The 19,141-nt window shown below is 52.4% G+C and overlaps 1 protein-coding gene across 1 annotated transcript in view; it reads left to right on the forward strand.

Annotated features, from left to right (window-relative positions):
* CUBN (cubilin) overlaps positions 1 to 19,141 on the forward strand; it is a 242,374-nt gene that overhangs the window by 215,817 nt on the left and 7,416 nt on the right. The window contains exons 60-66 of the mRNA XM_058297911.1: positions 449 to 657; positions 9,530 to 9,692; positions 10,094 to 10,296; positions 11,476 to 11,623; positions 12,146 to 12,327; positions 14,445 to 14,610; positions 16,709 to 16,944. Coding sequence (XP_058153894.1) covers positions 449 to 657; positions 9,530 to 9,692; positions 10,094 to 10,296; positions 11,476 to 11,623; positions 12,146 to 12,327; positions 14,445 to 14,610; positions 16,709 to 16,944 — 1,307 coding nt within the window. The remainder of the gene's footprint in view (positions 1 to 448; positions 658 to 9,529; positions 9,693 to 10,093; positions 10,297 to 11,475; positions 11,624 to 12,145; positions 12,328 to 14,444; positions 14,611 to 16,708; positions 16,945 to 19,141) is intronic.

Raw genomic sequence — 19,141 nt, forward strand, 5'->3', positions numbered from 1 at the left:
GCATCCAATGCCAATTCTTGGCCACTGACCTTGCAGCCTGAGCTGCCCCCACTCACCCCCTTTATGCAGGGCCATGCCCAATTGGCCCCTCAAGGCCCGGATCCAATGCCACCTCCCCCGTGGAGCCTTCAGATCCCTGTCACCTGAAGTAACCCCCTCCCTGGAAACCCCTCGCCCCTCTCTGGCCTCTTTCTTGGCTCTATATGTGCCATGGCTATTTACCTCTGTCTTGTCACGGCTCGTGGCCTACCCAGTTCAACTTTGCCCACTCCAACACTAATTGTAAATACAAAATGTCGTTTGTTTAATATTAGGGGGGAATGTGATAAAACAGTCTGGGAAGCGGCTGTAGATGTTTGCTGAGCGGCAAACGTACTGTCCCTTCAGCCCGTGCCCAGTGCCCAGAGCCCGAAGCCACTCCAGCCTCACTGGCTCTGCTTCCCTGCAGGCCCACAGCAGGGGTGCGGGGGTGCCCTGACTGCGCCGCAGCAGTCCTTCATCTCTCCTGGCTCGGATTTCAACGGAAGATACGAGAGGAACCTGAACTGCATCTGGGTCATCTCGGCACCTGCCAACAACCTCCTGAGGCTCACCTTCCACACGTTCTCCCTGGAGGCAGCGACGAGGCAGCAGAGATGCCGCTACGACTACGTGAAGGTGAGCCCATGTGTCCACGCAGGTCGTTCTGGGGCGCGGCGCCCTGCTTGCTTCGGGGGCCTGCGGCCCGCGGTCTGCTTGTTTCCAAATGACTGCCTTCCAGGGAGGTGATGACAATCAGCGGAGCTCAAATGACCCTCAACATGGACACCCCAGGGATTCTGTGGGCGCCTGGCGTCAGCTTTGGGATGTCCTACCGCGCGAGGACGCGCTGGTCAAGGTGGTGGTGGGGCCCAGGGATCGGCAGGTGGCACACACATACACACAAGCACACACACGCGCGCGCGCGCACACATGCGCACACACATACACACGAGCGCGTGCACATACATGTGTATGCATACACATGTGCACGCACATACCCGTGCACACCTGCGCGCACACATGCATGCACGCACTCGGACACGTGCACACGCGGACACGCGCCTGAGCGCAGCGGACCAGCACGTGCACACACGACACAAGCACAAACGTTCCCATACACGCAGATGCCCTGCAGCACATGCACAGATGTGCACACATGTTAAAGACAAAGACATTTGCACATGAACGTGCCCGAGCATGTCCTGCTCATGTGCACACACGCACCAGCAGGTACACGCGTGTGCACGTATCTGAAAGTGTGGCGAGTGCCTTCGGCCTCCCTGCACACGTGGGGCCCAGCAGGGGCCTGCCAAGCCAGGGCGAGGGAGTCCACTGGAAACGTGATGGACCTTGGCGAGGCCGGTGGGCGTCAGCGCGCTCACGGGAAGGAAAGCCTTCCCAGGCTTGCCTCGCGCAGAACTTGTGAGGGCCTGCATAGGGCAGACAGTACCATCTAGTGGTGAATTTACTGGTTAATTTTATTTTGAAATGGCCGTTTTTCAGCCATTTCCATTTTGTATGTTCCCAGTTCTTTTTAAAAAATGTTTTTAATTAGAGAAGGTGCAGATTTGCAAAAAATCATGCAGAAAATAGAGTTCTCATAGACACCCCTATTATTAATACTTTGCTTTAGTGTGGTGCCTTTGTTATAACGAAAAAATATTATTATTGTACTATCAAGTACAATCCATAGTTCCCATGGACTGTTTGTGTTGCACAGTCCTATGGTATTTTTAAACTTTTTATTCTAGTAACATACATACAACCCAAAATTTTCTCTTTTAGCCACATTCAAATATGAATTTAGTGCTGTTGATTACATTCACAGTGTTGAGCTACCATCACCACATCCATCGCCAAAACGTTCCCATCAACCCAAACAGAAACTCTGTGCAACTTCAGCCTTAACTCCCCATTCCCCATCCTCGCCCCATCCCCTGCTAACCTGTGTTCTAGTTTCTGTCTCTGTGAATTTGCTTATTATGCTTAGTTCACATCAGTGAGATCATACGTTATTTGTCCTTCTGTGTCTGGCTTATTTCATTCAACGTGATGTTGTCAAGGTTCATCCGTGCTGTAGCATACACCAGGCTTTCACTCAATTGTACAGCTGAACAATATTCCGTCATATGTATGTATCATATTTTGTTCATCCATTCATCAGTTGATTCACATTTGTGTTGCTTTCATCTTTTGGCAATTGTGACTAATGCTGCAATGAGCATCCATGTGCAAGTACTGTTTGAGTCCCTTCTTTCAATTCTTTTGATATATACCTAGAAGTGGAATGGTTAGGTAATATGGTAATTCAATACTTAAACTGAGATAACTGTCTTCCACAGCAGCAGTACCACTTTACTTTCCCACCAAAAATGAGTGAGTGTTCCTATTTCTTCACATCCTCTCCAGAATGTGTTATTTTTCATTTTTAAAATAGTAGCCATTTTAGTGGATGTGAAATAGTAACTCATGGTGATTTTTATTTAGATTTCCCTAATGATTAATAATATCGAGTATCTTTTCATGTGATTTTTGGCCATTTATATATCTTCTTTTGAGAAAGTTTTTTTTTTCCTTTTTTAAATTGGGTTGTCTTTTTGTGTTTGAGTTGTAGGATTAATATATTCTACTATTTATTAGAAGGGTTTATATATTAATCCCTTATTGGAGGGATATAAGTATTTTCTCCTGTTCTATAGATTTTTCTATTTTCTTTGATGCATAAAGTTTTTAATTTTGATGAGGGCCCATTCATCTATTTTTATTTATCTTTTGTTGTTTATGCTTTTAGTGTAAAGTCTAAGCAAACATTGGCTAGCATAAGGTCCTGAAGATGCGTCCCTATTTTATCTCCCAGTAATTTTATACTTTAGGTTCTTATATTTAGGTCTTTGAGTTGATTTTTGTGTATGGTGAAAAGTAGGGGCTTACTTTCTTTCTCTTTCATGTGGCTATCCAGTTTCCCAAGAACCATTTTTTGAAGAGAATATTCTTTTGCCATTAAGTGGACTTGGCACTCTTGCAAAAAATCAATTGACCATAGATGAGAGGGTTATTTCTGAACTCTCAATTTTATTCCATTGGTCCATATGTCTGTCCTTGTGCCAGTACCATGCTCTTTTGATTACTATAGCTTTATAAGTTTTAAAATCAGGAAATGTAAGTCCTCCAACTTCTTATTTTTCAAGATGGTTATGGCTATTTCAAGCCCCTTACCCTTATATAATATAAGGGTATTAATTTATTAATATAAATTTAATGATTGACTTATAAGGGTATTAATTTATTAATATAAATTTAATGATTGACTTTTCCATTTTTGCCAAAAAAAATGGACTTTTTTTATGGGATTGTGTTGAATCTGTAAATTGCTTTGGGTAGAAATGACATCTTAACAATATTTAGTCTTCCAATCCATGAACACGGAATGTCCTTTTTTGATGACTCTCAGCAATGTTTTGTTGTTTCTGTGTACAAGTCCTTTACATCTTGGTTAGATTTATTCCTAAACATTTGATCCTTTTAGTTTCTATTGTAATTTTTTTTGCTTGATTTCCTGTTCATGCTGTTCATTGCTAATGTATAGAAACACACTCATTTTCACATATTGTTCTTGTACCCCATGGCTTTGCTAAATTCACTTATTAGCTCTAAGAATTTGTTGTTGATTTTCTAAGATTTTCTATATATAACATCATGTCATCTTGCAAATAGGGAAAGTTTTACTTCTTCCTTTCAGATTTGGATGCCTTTTATTTATTTTTCTTGCCTAATTGCTCTAGCTAGAACATTCAATATAATGTTGAATAACAGTGGTGATGGTGGATATACTTGTCTTGTTCCTGATTTTAGAGAGAATACTTTCAGTTTTTCACCATTGAGTATGATATTTGCTGTGGGTTTCTCATACATGCCCTTTATCATGTTAAGGAAGTTTCCTTCTCTTCTTAGTTTTCAAAGTATTTTTATCAAGGATGGTGCTGAATTTTATCAAATGCATTAATTTAGATGATCATGTGGGTTTTTTCCCTTCCTCCTATTACTGTGGTATAATATGTTAATTGATTTTCTTATGTTGAACCACCCTTGCATACCTGGGATGGATACCACTTGATCATAGTGTATACTTCTTTTTATGTGCTGTTGGATTTAATTTGCAAGTATTTTGTTGAGGATTTTTGTATCTATAATCATAAGACACAATAGCCTGTAATTTTCTTTTCTTGTGGTAATTTTATCTGGCTTTGCTGTTAGGGTGATGTTGGCCTCATAGAATGGGTTAGGGAGTGTTCCCTACTCTTCAATTTTTTTGGAAGATTTTAAGCAGGATTAGATATAATTCTTCTTGGAATATTTGGTAAAATTCACCAGTGAAGTCATCTGGACCTGAGCTTTCCTTTGATGGGAGGTTTTTTATTATGATTTAACTTTTTTATTTTTATTGGTCTGTTGTGATGATCTATTTTTTTATGTGTCAGTATAGGTGGTTTGTGTGTTTTTAGGACTATGTCCATTTCATCTAAGTTGTCTAACTGGTTGGCATATAGTTTTCATAGCATTCTTTTATTTTGTGGGGTTGATAATAATGTCCCCCCCTTCATTTCTGATTTTAGTTATTTATATCCTTTTTCTTTTTTTCTTTGTCTGTTTAACTAAAGGTTTGTCAATTTTATTGATCATTTCAAAGAGCCAAGCTTTGAGTTTGTTGATTTTCTCTATTGTTTTTCTCTTCTTTATTTCCTTTATCTCCACTCTAATTTTTTTTATGACCTTCATCCTGCTCACTTTGGGTTTACTTTACTCTTTTTATTCTATGTCCTTCAGTTGTGAGGTTAAGTCTCTAATTAGAGATCTTTCTTCTTTTTAATGTAGGCACTTGGAACTACAAAATACAGCTTTGCTGTATTCCATAAGTTTGGTCTGTTGTTTTCATTTTTATTCACCTGAGAATATTTTTGTAATCTCCCTGATTTCCTCTTTAAACCATTATTTAAGAGTACATTGTTTCATTTCTACATATTTGTGAATTTTCCATTTCTCCCTCTGCTCTTGATTTCTAGTGTCATTGCATTGTGTTTAGAAAAGATAGTGTCTGATTTCATTATTTTTTATTTATTTTGATTTGTTTTGTGACCTAATACATGGTTTATCCTGGAGAATGATTCATGTGCGTGAGAGAAGAATGTATGTTCTGCTGCTATTGGAGACAATGTCTATATACATCTGCTAAATCTAGGAGAATTATTGTATTATTCAAGCCTTCTATATCCTTATTAATCTTCTGTCTAGATGTTCTGTCCATTATTGAAAGTGGTGAATTGAAGTCTCCTACTATTAATTTAGAATTGTCTATTTCTCATTTCAAATCTGTCAATATTTGCTTCATATATTTGGGGGCTTTGCTATTAAGTGCATATATATTTAGAATTGTTATGTCTTCTTATTGAATTGACCAGAAAATCTTTTTTTTTTTTGTCCTTTGTAACAGTTTTTTACTTAATGTCTATTTTATCTGATATCAATATGGCTACCATAGCTCTCTTTTGCTTCCTATTTCTATGTTGTTTTTTTTTTCTCTCTCCTTTCCCTTTTGTATTAATCAGCCAAAGGGGCACTAATGCAAAATACCAGAAATCTGTTGGCTTTTATAAAAGGGTATTTGTATGGGGTAGAAACTTATAGTTACAAGGCCATAAAACATAAGTTACTTCCCACAGCAAAGTCTGTTGCCATGTATTGGAGCAAGATGGCTGCCAACATCTGCAAGGGTCCAGCCTTCCTCTTCCTCTTAACGCTCTGTGGTCCCAGCTTCTTATATCCGCTGTAGGCTGGGATGAGTCTTGTTTCTCTCCTGGGGCTTGATTCTCTCTGGGCTCAGCTGCTCTGCTCTCTCCACAAGGTCAGTTATAAACTCTCAGGCAAATGGCTCATCTCTCTTCCCAGGGCCTCTGCTGTGCCTAGTGGAGCCTTCTCTCTTTCCTCACTTATCCACTTCTCTGTGTACTTACTTCCCAGGGCTCCAGCATTAAAACTCTACAACTGTCTCCCCTGCATGATGCTTTCTCTGTGAGTCCCCACCCCCTTGGACTCAACATCCTACTGACCTGGCCCAATCAAAGCCTTAATCATAATTTAGTCAAGCAAAAGTGAAAACTCTGAATCCAATACAATCTAATATACCCAGAGGAACAGACCAGTCTATAAACATAGTCCAATATCTATTTTTGGAATTCATAAACAATATCAAACTGCTACAACTTTTAACCTACTTTGTCCTTAAGTTAAGGTGAGTCTCTTATATAAAACATATAATAGGGTCATGCTTTTTAAAAAATCCATTCTGCCAATCTCTGTCTTTTGATCGGAGAGTTTAATCCATAACGTTTAAAGTAACTAGGATGATGCAGGACTTTCTTCTGCCATTTTGCTATGTAAGTCGTATACATTTTTGTCTTTTAATCTTCAGTCAGTGCATACTTTCATATTTATTTTTTTGTGTTGTATTATTTTGAGTCCCTTCTCATTTCTTTCTATATATATTTTTTGCATATTTTCTTTTTTGCTACTATGGGGCTTAAACTTAACATCCTAAATCATGTTTTATTTGCTATGAACCTAACTTCAATAGCATACACATACACTGTTCCTATACCCCTCCAAACCCCAACCTTTTCATTGTATTTATTATAAATTATATTTTATATACTATATATCCAAAACCATATATTTATCATTACTTTTATATACTTGTATTTTAGAACCTGTAAGAAGTAAAAAGTGGAGTTACATACCCAAAAATACAATACAATAATTCTGCAAAAAATACTATACAATAATTATGCAAAAAATGCAATACAATAATTCTGGTGTTTATAATTACTCATATGGTTCTCTTTAGGAGAATTTTTTTTCTTTCTGGTCCTCAGCCTGAATCACTTTAATTGTCTTGCTTTTGAGTTCACTGATTCTTTCTTCTGCCAACTCCAATCTGCTGTTGAAACCCACCAGGGATGTTTTCATTTCTGTTATTTTGGTCTTAAACTCCAGTATTTCTGTTTGGTTCCTTTTTTAAAAAAAATTCTCTCATTATTGAGATTTTTATATTGTCCATTCACTGTTTTCCTGATATCCTTTAATTTTTCCTATGGGTTTTCCTTTATCTCCTTGAATATATTGAGGACCAATTTTTTAAGTCTTTGTCCAGTATCCCATAGTCTGGTCTTCTTTATTGATGGTTTATGGATTTTTATCTTGTCCCTTTGGATGGGCCATCATTTTCTATTTCTTTGTTTGCCTTGTGATCTTTTGTTGCATGCTGTACAATTTAATACTTTAAGGTGTTATCTCTGGTATTTAGTCCCTGAGCTGTCTGTTCCTTAAGTTTTTATCCAGCTAGTGATATGACAGCTATTTCCTTGGGAGCCAGGAGCTAATAAAAACAAACCAACACACAAAAAACACCTTTCACAGTCTTTGGGCATGGGCTCTGCGCTGGCTGGTGCTCTCCTTCAGAATTCAGCTCTCCTACCAAGAAGATAAGCCTAAGGCAGTGGCAACATGCAGGGCCTCTCCATCTTCTCTGAGCCTGTGTCTGTCCTGGGCTTGTGGTTGCTGGTTTCACAGGAATTCCAATGTCCCCCATTTACTCCCCGTGAAGCAGACTTCCATGCCCTTGGGTGTCCTGTTGTGTGACTTAGAGCATTCCTCTCTCTCCCCAAGCCACGTTGACACAATCGCTTCTTACACTGCTTTAGCTGAGGACAAGCTGCTTCTCCCTGCAGGGAGCGTCATCCAGAGATGAGTGTCCTGGGTCAGTCCTCAGGTTGCCACGCACTGGACTGGCTCCAACATCCAGGCACGGGGGCCACTGCTCCCTGCAGAACAGGGCCAGGGACCCACAGCTGGAGCGCAGGCCAGCTCCACACCGCACCAACAAGGGGGGTCAGCGTGGGTGCCAGGAGCTTCTCCACTTCAAAGCCGCGCTTTCTTGGTTCAGCACTGGCCCAGTTACGGCAGCCCTTTAACTGTTTCCTAGAGTTCTGAGGAAGACGGCTCTGCCGGGTTTGCTGGTTGTTTGAAGATTCCGGGGGTGGTGCCCTGGAGCATCTCGTACCGCCCGTCTCAGTCCCTTCTACAGCCCTGACCCCAGCGTTTTAAAACGTCAGCGCGTGGTGTGTAAGGTGGCTTACACACCGTGGCTCTGTTGTAAATTGAATATTTGAAGTTTTTCTAACAGAGGTGCTTGTTAGAAATACAATGATGATGGCTTGTCCAGAACAGCTTTGTCTCTACTGATGTACCTGAGAGAAATCCAAGCACCCGCTCTGCCCCAGTGTTTGCTGAGTTAACAGTGGGGTCCCTGCAGTGCATAAACCAGGCCACATCCTCTGGTAGGGAGGGCATCGGAAGTAGGTCAGCAGTGGGTGAGACGTTTCACAGTGTAATAAGAATGAAGCAGCTTGACCTTGGAGTTGACATTCAGGCTGGGACCCATGATGTGCAGGGATTGCTTGGGAGCCGAGGGTGGCGTGGGGACAGAACGACAGCATGTGCAGCCAGGGGACCAGGTGGGGGTGCATGCAGGGTGCATGGAGAGGGGAGCCCAGGGGCACTTGAGGCCGAGCAGGGCACACTCTGCCTGACCTTGCGAGCCCATGGCAGGACAAGGAGGCAGCTGGGACGTCTGGGAGTCAGGATGGAGGGGAAGACGGGATCAGGGGCTGAGGTCTCGGGCTTGAGCTACTTCAGAGAGGACTGGGGAGGACAGGTTTGGGGTTGAGGGAGAGAGGACACGTGTGTGTGCTGGAGGTTGCCCAGGCACCCTGTCGTGCTGGGCGCTCATGCCACCTGTGCTTCGTGGGCCCAGCCTGTCAGAGGGAGGCGGTCAGATGGGCTGGTGAGAGCCACAGCATGTGGAAGGTGCAGCGCCTGGAAGCGACGTGGCACAGGAGGGTGGGCGGCCGAGACGGCGGGCGGCCAGGAGGGCACTGGGAGGGCCCGGCAGACTCGGCGATTTTCGGGTGAGGAACCGGAGGGGACAAGACAAGTGGTCAGGCAGGTGACACCCGGGCAGAGGGGGCAGCAAACGCAAAGGCCAGAGCAGCAGCGCTGGGAGCAGAGGGGTGGGGGGGGGAGCACGGGGGCGTGCGGGGCGGCTTGGGGCCGTGGAAGGACAAGAGCAAGCTCAGGGGGCTCCGCCGGGATTCACGGGGTCCAGGCGGGGGGCCGAGCAGGAGGGGGCACCTCAGCCTCTGGGCACGCTGCTTCCCATCTCCTGGCTCTATGGCACATTTTTCAAACTCAATATGACTTTCCCAATGGGAATAAATTGTAGGCCCTGTACCAGGTTTGTACTGAAAATCTTAAAATCGATTCAGTAGTAATTCTGCTCTTAAATTAAGACAGGGCTCAAAACACCTAATCACGACCTCTTCTGACGTCACGATTTGGTGCAAACCGAGAACCTGGCTGTGGGTCCTGGAGACGCAGCGCGCGGTTTTCCTTCCAGGTGTACGATGGGGAGAATGAGCAGGCCCGCCTGGCTGGCACCTTCTGCGGCTCCAGCATCCCTGCCCCCTTCACCTCCTCTGGGAACTTCCTCACAGTTCAGTTTGTCAGCGACTCGACTTTAGAAAAGGAAGGATTCAATGCCTCGTACACCACCGTGGACAGTGAGTACCGGAGCCCCTTCTGTGGGTTGCACGTATTGGACGTGTGTGTCTGTACTAGAATGAGCGCTCTGCTTAGAGCCGGCCCACAGCCCCCGCTCACTCCTGGGTGCCCCCCACGGTCCACCCGGTGCAGGGCCTGGTGGGGACGAGCTTAGAGCCGGCCCACAGCCCCGCTCACTCCTGGGTGCCCCCCACGGTCCACCTGGCGCAGGGCCTGGTGGGGACGAGCTTAGAGCCAGTCCACAGCCCCCGCTCACTCCTGGGTGCCCCTCACGGTCCACCTGGCGCAGGGCCTGGTGGGGACGAGCCTCGTAGAACGTCTTCCCTGCACAGAAGGGACAGGGGTAGGGGAGGCTGGCCCTGAAGCCCGCCGGGTCACGCCGCCTCTTCTCTCTCCGCAGTGCTTTGTGGGGGCACGTACAACGCAACCTGGGCCCCTCAGAACCTGTCGTCACCCACTTCGTCCGGCCCGGGAGCCCCGCACCCCAGCTGCACGTGGGTCATCGAGGCCCCTCCCCACCAGCAGGTGCAGGTAACTGTGTGGGCGCTGCTGCTGCCCGCGGACTGCGCCGAGAACCACCTGGAGCTGCAGGACTCGCCGCAGGTGAGGGCACGGCCGGTCACACCCGCCTTCCCAGCAGCACCACCAACGCCTGGGGGGCAGGAGAGGTCACTCCCAGCTCCCGCCCAGCGTTTCGGGGCCGCTGCTCCCCCACCTCGCGGCGTGAGCCTCGTCTGGTGCCTGCTGACAGGTGGGCCCGGCCGGCCCCTGCCGACCCTGGCGCGTTCTGGGTGCACGTCCCGGGCTGTGCGCGGCCATCTGTGCGCCCTGCCTGGGGCCACCTGCCGGGGCCGGCGCGGCAGGGGGAGCCCACCGGGGCCCCCAGGGTGGGCGCGGCCGGGCGCTGATGCCAGCCAGAAGCGAGGAAGTGCTTTGTGTGCAGAGACGTGGACGCTGTGCTGCCCGCGGTTGGGGGCGTCCAGGGGGCAGTGGGATAGAAAAGCACGAGGCTGGCGCAAGACCTGGAGACCTGGGTGTCGTGGGGCGGGCGTTGGAGTGCTGAGGGTCATGGGAGGACACAAGGAAAGTGGCAGGGACCTGGAGAATGGACAGCGCCCTGCAGTTTGGGGGTGACGGGACACCCTGCCACCTTCACGGCAAGGGTGCTGAGCTCGGACGGGGACGCTGAGCCAGAAGGTCCCAGAGGACCACAGGCAGTGGCCTTGGGGCGGGAAGGTCGCCTGGGGGTGGCAGGTGCCCCTGAGGGGGTCCCTGAGGTGGAGCAGGGCCTTCGGGTGTGGAATGGTTGTCTGGGACCCTCTCCGGCTCCTGGGCTCAGGCAGGAGCTGGCCGCACACGTGGCAGAGCTCAGGTGCCGGGAGCCTCCAAAGTGGGGCCCGGGACCCCAGGGAGGACCGGCCAGGCTGTGGGGAGGACGGGAGGACCCGGCTGCCCTCCACCCTCCTGCTCAGCGAGCCCCTGGCAGGCCCTGGCTTCAGCCGCAGCCAGAGTGGGAAGGCTGGGGCGCACATGGGGCGCCTGCAGGTGGCGTTCAGAGGCCGCGGCGGGAGACGGACGGAGGCGGCGGGGGTGAGGGGCGAGGGGAGGGGAGGCCTCACGTCCCGCGGGGCCACAGGGCAGGGGCGTCTGTCCTGGGCTTCAGGGACCTTCGCCCCCAGGGACAGGCCAGCCCCGGCCCGCCGAGCGCCCCCCACACGGCAGTTTCCCGGGCCCCCTGGAGTCCTGGGGAGGCCCCTGAGCTCGGCGGCTGCCTCGTTTCAGGGGGACGGAGAGCCAGGGGCTCGGTTCTGTGGCAGCAACGCGTCGGCGGTGCCAGCCTTCTACTCCTCCTCGAGGACGGCCGTGGTCACCTTCAGAGCCGAGGCTTTCAGCAGCATCTCCAGGCTGGGCTTCACCTACCAGGTCGCAGGTGAGGCCTTCCACCCCGGCGGGCGCGGGGTACCCGCGGGGAAGGAGGCGGCGCCCAGGAAGACTTCCTGGAGGCGGGGTGGGTGCGGTGCAGGCGCCTGCGGGCGGCTGGAAAGCATGCGGGCTGTTTTCCCAGCCCTGGGCTGGGTGATAACTGCCACTGAGACGTTTATTTCCAGAGCTCCCTTTAGTTCATGTCCTTTTCCAGTTTGATTAAAATTAAAGCTGCCCATCCTCTTGGAAGTTTAACCAAAAATGGAAAAGAACAGTGATTTGCCAGTTCTCTCGGAGCACAGCCCCCTAAGGGCTCGGAAGGGCAGTCCTGGGAGTGGCCGTCCGGGGCAGGGCCGCGGCCACAGAGGCTGGACTCTCCTGGTGGAGCTGGCGGCGGCTCTGAGCTTCAGGCCTGAAGAGGCCGGAGCGGCTGGTGGATGAAGAGCGTTTTGACGCTGCCCTAGAGCTGCGCGGTGCTCGGGGAGCCCTGGCTGTTGGCGGGCACGCGGTAACTGGCGTTCTCCCCAAGGCTGCAGCCGAGAGTACCGCGGGGCGTTCGGCAGCCTGCGGAGCCCGGGGTGGCCGGATGGCTATGGCAGCGACCTGGACTGCACGGCTGTCCTGCTGGCGCCTCGGAACCACTCCATCGCCCTCTTCTTCCACACGTTCGGGGTCGAGGCCTCCAGCGAGTGCGCTCACGATTTCCTGGAGGTAACTCACATGCGCCCACCCGCGGGTGAGTCACCCACAGACCAGTGGCCTGTTGGCCCCCCCTCACCGTGGCCGTCCTGCGCCCTGCGCATGCCCCCAGAGGCTCGCTGAGCTCCTTGCAGGTCCAGGGGCCAGGGGCGCCCCAGGAGGCCATGGGGTCGAGCGACAGGCGGGACGGCTCCCTGCGCAGGGAAGGCCCCCAGGAGGCAGCGGCAGGTGGGCGGCTGGTAACCCACCCAGAAGCCTTTCTTGTGGGAAGAAGGCACCGTGGGGCCGTGGGTGGGCGTGGCAGCCCCAGGGCTCGGCACCCAGAGGCTGCCACAGAAATGTGTCCTCTGCAAACTGCGCTGGAAGCATACCCATCCTTGGAACATGCCCGAGGCGCAGCTTCAGGCTGTGTATGTAGAGGAGGCCCAGCTCCTCCGTGAGCTGGATTCGAATCCAGGCCTTCCCTGTAAGAGCATCCCCGGAAGGTCCCGGGACGTCTGTTTCCTCTCTCTGGCCCCGGGGAGCTGTCCCTGGAGGCCCAGCCCGGCCCTGTGCAGCACGTCCCCGGCCGCGGCCTCTGCGGTAGGGAGTGAGTGGAGCGGAGCGCGGGGGCCAGAGGTCCAGGGCAGGCGCCCGAGAGGAGCAGGCGGGGCAAACACGGGGCCACGGAGCTGCACAGTCCACGCCAGCCCGTCCCATCTAGTGACACGGACGTGGCCTGAAGCTGCCAGTGCGCAGAGGGGAAAGCGCGGCGAAGGCTTTAGGAGGGAGCAGTGGGTGCTGTCGGGGGTCCTGGGGAGCCCAGGGCTGCTCTCCCTCCTGTTCGCTGGGGTCCTCCTGGGACCACCACTCGAGTGCCACGTGGAGACTGTGCTCTGAGCCGTGCTCAGGATCCACATGGACCACCAGAACCTTGCCTCCCCTCTGGGGTCCCCTTGTACCCCAGGGATGCTTGCAGCCCCTGTCCCTCGACCCCTGGCAAGGCCACGGCATTACTGAGTTGGCACCTCCTTCCGGATGAGCTGGAGAACACCGCCCAGGGAGGGTGGGAGGTGCGGTGAGGGCAGGTGGCGCAGGCTGGCCCCCTCTGAGCACGGCGGCCTCTGCGCCTGCGGCCAGGCTGCAGCACTCGGCGGGGGAGCCCAGGCCCAGGAAGGCCTGCTGCGCCCCAAGGCCTGGGCTTGGCCCTCCAGTGGCCCCTGCTCCAGCCAGCAGAGCCCAGCAAGGCTGCCCTGCCCCTGCCCTCGCCCCCGCCCCTGTCTTCCACCCCTGGCCCCTGCCCACTGGCCCCTATCCCTGTCCCCTGCCCCTTTGCCCCCCTGCCCCCTGTTCCTGTCCCCTGCCCCCTAACCCTGTCCCCTGTCCTCCACCCCTTACCCCTGCCCCCTGACCCTGTCCTCCACCCCTGGCCCTGGCCCCTGCCTCCTGTGCCCTACCCCCGGCCCCTGACCCCCACCCCTGTCCCCTGTCCCTGGAGGAGCTCGGGGGCAGTGCAGGCAGTACTTGGTTCATTTCAAACCATGGAGCCTGAAGGAACGGGGGCACTGCCGGGATTTTGAGTACAGACTCCAAACATGTTCACGCTGAGCTGGCCGCACTGTGCGCCGCCTCCTGCCTGCCTTTGGGCTGGGAGTCCCGGGTAGGCGCCTGGGCGGCTGGGGGCGCAGAGGAGCTGGACCCACGCCAGGTTTCCCACGCGCCGCTGACACGCTTCCTGCTGGGAGAGGGCGCCCCGCGGGAGCGAGCTCGCGCTGCGGCACGTGCTCCTACACACGTAGCGACGGTCCCTCCACAGCCACCCGGGTTTCAGCGAGAGACCACGGGCCGTGGCCAGCGTGGACGGAGCCACCAAACCCCTGCCTGCAGGGAAGTGCAGCGGTCACGGGCGGCCACCCGCGCCCTGGTCGGCTCTCTCTAGCAGGCGATGCCTCTGACTCTGTTGCCAACGGGTGTCGCCCTGCGTCGAGCCTTCCTCCCCTGAAAGCGCAGGGCACTGTGCGTGTCGACACAACGGCCTCTGTGCCGCGGCCCACGCAGACGGGCCTCGTGGCGCAGGTGTCGTTACCTGGTCCCGTCCCGCGAGCAGGATGTGCTTCCCGCCCCAGGCCCGTGGCTCCTCTGCCTTCCAGGTGCGGGACGGCGGTGACGCGGGCGCCCCGCTGCGCGGCAGGTTCTGCGGCCCTCTGCTGCCGGACCCCGTCTTCTCGCAGAGCAGCAGCCTGTTCCTGCGTTTCAAGAGCAACGGGCAGGTTTCCGGCCGCGGATACGAGCTCATCTGGACCTCCTCCCCCACCGGTGAGCACAGGGCCCTGTGGGTGAGGAAGGCGCAGGCCGCACGCGGGCAGGCCCTGGCCCCGGGCATGAGTGGCTCGATGGTTGTCCACGGTTGCTGAAAGTAAGGATTTCTACAGTGAACGTACAGGGACTCTTACATTCTCTTTCTAGTCACTTTCTCTCTATACGTATGAAGCGTATGTGAGGTGTGGAGTCTAGAAAATTCTTTTTAAGATTCTGGTTTTGCCCGGCTTTGGACTTCTGGGTTATCGTCGTGGCAGCCCCCTGGGAATTAAAAGCACAGAGTCCTGGGTCGGCTCTCTCTAATGGGCCGAAGCCTCTGCCTCTGTTGCCAACGGGTGTCACCCTGCGTCGAGCCTTCCTCCCCTGAAAGCACAGGGCACTGTGCGTGTCGACACAACGGCCTTCGTGCTGCGGCCCACACAGACGGGCCTCGTGGCGCGGGTGCCAGCTCAGCCCCAGGCCCCGGTGGGCGGGGCAGCCGACATCCGCAGGGGTCACTTTTCTCTTGGGCAGCGGGTACTGCCCGCGCTGAGCGAATAGCCGAGGGGCGTCTACGTCGCAGCAGAACATCTGGCTCACGGGACGAGGAGTGCCTTCCCCCAACCTCCCCAAATAGGTAAACCCTCAGCAGCTGCGCTCCTGAGGCAGGAACGACTCCAGCTTCCCAAGGACAGGGTTCTGTCGAGGTGTCACAGACCAGGTGCTAAAGAGCGTCGCCACGGGGGACAAAGTCCCCGAGGAGCGAGCTCCCGGCCTCGCCCGGCCTCTGGGCCCCCGTCCCCGGGCTGCCTTGTGGAAGGACTCCAGGAGTTTGCTAAGGGCTGCCACGCGGTGTCCGGGACGGGGTGGCCCGGACGGGTGGGATTTATCGGGCTGCAAGCCTCCATGTCCAGGCATAGTCCCGGCCCGGCCATGAGCCACCAGGTGCGTCCTCGTCTCCCCTCCGCCCCAGGCCACGCGGCTTCAGCTTCCGGCTCCGGCGGCTGCCCCAGCTCCCTGTCCTGCTAAACCCCAGCTCCTGCCGCCTCAGCTTCCACTTCCCCTGTCGCTGCGCTTTTTCTGCACCTGCACCTTTGCACTACCCTGTTTACAGGACTCTGGAAAGGGGATTAAGACCCTCCCTCATCAAAGTCACACAGTCTCATCAAAGGCCCTGAACTGGGGCGATTTCACCCGAACGCCCCCCTACAGCAGGCTAAGGTGCACGGGGGCGGGTCAGCCCTGAGACAGGCGTGTCTGGGGTCTGCGGGCCATGAAGCCTGCAAAGTGCCTCAAGCGCCCCTGCTTCCAGAGCCTTCCTCGACAGCTGTCAGTCTTGGAACTGTCAGGTCCAAGGCTGGTAAATCCACTTTTATAAAAGTAGTTTCCACCCAAACCTACAAAAACGCCCTTTATTTGCTTAGCCCTGGAAGTTCACTTTTTTCCCCCAAAGATTTATTTTTAATTTCTTTCTCTCCCCTTCCCTGCACCCCCCGTTGTCTGCTCTCTGTGTCCATTCGCTGTGTGTTCTTCTGTGTCCACTTGTATTCTTGTCAGCGGCACCCGGAATCTGTGTCTCTTTTTGTTGTGTCATCTTGCCGCATCAGCTCTCCTTGTGTGCGGTGCCATTCCTGGGCAGGCTGCACTTTCTTTCGCACTGGACGGCTCTCCTTACGGGGTGCACTCCTTGCATGTGGGGCTCCCCTACGTGGGGGACACCCCTGCGTGGCATGGCATTCCTTGCGTGCATCAGCACTGCGCATGGGCCAGCTCCACACGGGTCAGGGAGGCCTAGGGTTTGAACCCTGGACTTCCCATGGACACTCTATCCATTGAGCCAAATCCGCTTCCCCCTGGAAGTTCACTTTTAACTTGACTCTCCAGCACCTCTGCCTGCACCTCCAAACCCTCTGCCTGCAGCTTCTCGACGGGCAGTGTCCCCACTTGCTCTCAACCCACTGGTTTCAAGAAGGGCCCCGGGAGCCTGTCACGAAGCATGAGCTGCAGGGGAGGGGTGCAGGGAGGGGCAGGGGGGCTCTGCACTGCCCTCCCCACTGCGCTGCCCTCCTGCGCCGAGGCCGGATGTGTGGGTGTCACTCCACCACTTTCCTTGCAGGCTGCGGGGGGACTCTCCAGGGTGGCAGCGGCTCCTTCACCAGCCCAGGCTACCCGGGCACCTACCCAAACAGCACCCACTGTGAATGGGCCCTGCGGGCTCCCACCGGCAGACGCGTCACCATCAGCTTCGCCTTCGTCAGCATCGACGGCCCCGAAGACTGTGCCCACAACTACCTGAGGCTGTACGACGGCCCCGACGTGCACGCACCCGCCGTGGGACCCTACTGCGGGGCCGTGAGTAGCCCCTCGGCCGCGAGCCCCTGGCGACCCCGCAGCCACCAGAGCGGCTCCGCGCAGGCCGCAGGCCGGCCCTGCAGGGGCAGGCCAGGCCCCAGCCGCGCAGGTCTCAGGAGGCCTCCCGCCCACCGCTGCCTGCTGGGCCGCCCGGCGGCAGGGCCTGCTGCTTTCGCTTGGAAGCCCATGGGGTCTTCCAGCACGCGCAGGGTCGGTGCCAGTGCGTGAGTCAGCAAGACTGAGGGAAATCTGCCTATCAGATTCCAGGCAGGCCTTTGAAAGCAAATGGGGGTTTATTTTAGAGAATGTCCCTAGTTAAAATTCTTCCCTTGGCTCAATCCCCTTGCTGCCCTCGTTATGGGAAGGTAAACCCTGAAGCGCCTTGGAGCCAGGAGCTGTCTACTCCTGGTGCTTCTGCTTCCCAATCCAGCTGCGCAGACACTGCGTCTGCCGGAGACCCGGTGTTCAGAAAGGTACGCGGTGAACCAGGTCAGCTGAATGACCTACTTAACGGAGAAGAGGAAAATGCTTAATCATGTTCAAAGCTCACAAAACCAAACCCCGTGTTCTTTTTTTGATCTTTAGCATTAGTTTAGTACCTTCTTTGCTTTTGCTACAGAGATAGTACAATATTGTTTTTAGCTATAGTGTGTAAATTACATCAGTTATATTTTCCAACGTATCACCATATTCTTAACACCCTGTAATAGAAGAACACTTCTGTGATTATATTATTAACCACAAGCCTCCTCTACCACCAAAAGCACCGTGACACATTCCCTATACTGTCCTCCTCCTGCGCTCCTCCAGCTGGCATTCGCCTCCCTAGACTGCTCAGGTCAGCCGCAATCACATCCGTAAGTCAACAGTGTTCGTTACGCTCATTATAATGAGCTACCCTCAAGTCCACCCGTTACCACATGCTGAAAACTGGCCTTGATAAACATTCGACATACATCCAGCTTCAGCTCCTCGTTCAAACCCACATTTCATCTCTCACCAACCTACACTTCACCGCCCTAAGTTTGCTCATCGTATTGACTTTGTATCAGGGAGACCATGCAGTGTGTGTCCTTTTGTGCCTGGCTTATTCCTTTCAACATCATGTCCTCAGGGCTCCTCCATGCTGCCCTGTGCTCACCCCAGCGATTGCTTCCACAGCTGAATAGCATTCCATGCACGTGTATGCCACATTTTGTTCATCCATTCATCAGCTGACAGACACTTAGGTGGTTTCCATCTTTTAGCAATTGTGAATAATGCTGCTATGAACATCAGCGTGCAAATACCTGTTTTTGTCCTTTGAGTTCTTCTGGATATATTCCTAGTAGCAGGATTGCAGGATCATATGGCAGTTCTGTACTTAGCTTTCTGAAGAACCATCAAATTGTCTTCCACAGAGGCTGCGCCATTTTATACTCCCACTGACAGTGAAGGAGTGTTCCTATTTCTCTACATCCTCTCCAGCATTTGTAGTTTTCTGCTTTTGTTAATAATGGCCATTCTATATGGTGCGAGATGATATTGCATAGTTTTGATTTGCATTTTCCTAATAGCTAGTGTTTTTTGAGCATCTTTTCATGTGCTTTTTGGCCATTTGTATTTCCTCTGATAAAATGGCTATTCAAGTCTTTTGCCCATTTTGTTAAGTTGTGTGATCTTTTTACATAACATGGAAAGCAAACCCTTGTCAGGTAAGTAGCTCCTAGGTATTTTCTCCTACTGAGTTGGTGTCTTTTCACCCTCTTAACAACATCGTTTGAAATACTAAAGTGCTTTTGAGGCAGTCGCATTTCTCTCTGTTCTTCTTTCACGGTCTGTGCTTCGGGTGCAAGGTCCAAGAAGCCGCCCTTACCACAAGACCTTGAAGGTGTTTCCCTGCATTTTCCTCTGGGAGTTTTATGCTCCTAGATTTTATATTTAGTCCTTGATCCATTTTGAGTTACTTTGTGTGTAAGATGTGGGGTAGGAGTCCTCTTTCTTTCCTTTAGGTGTGGATATCTAGTTCTCCAGCACCATTTGCTGAAGGGGCTGTTCTGACCCAGCTGAGTGGGTTTGGCAGGATTTCACTTGACCCTAGACGTGAGGGTCTGTTTCTGAACTCTCAAGTTGATTTCATTGGTCAATATGTCTGTCTTTATGCCAGTACCATGCTGCTTTTACCACTATAACTAAGTAATATGCTTTGAAGTCAGGA

Source organism: Dasypus novemcinctus, chromosome 5 (genome assembly GCF_030445035.2).
Source record: "Dasypus novemcinctus isolate mDasNov1 chromosome 5, mDasNov1.1.hap2, whole genome shotgun sequence".
NCBI classification, from domain to species: Eukaryota; Metazoa; Chordata; class Mammalia; order Cingulata; family Dasypodidae; genus Dasypus; species Dasypus novemcinctus.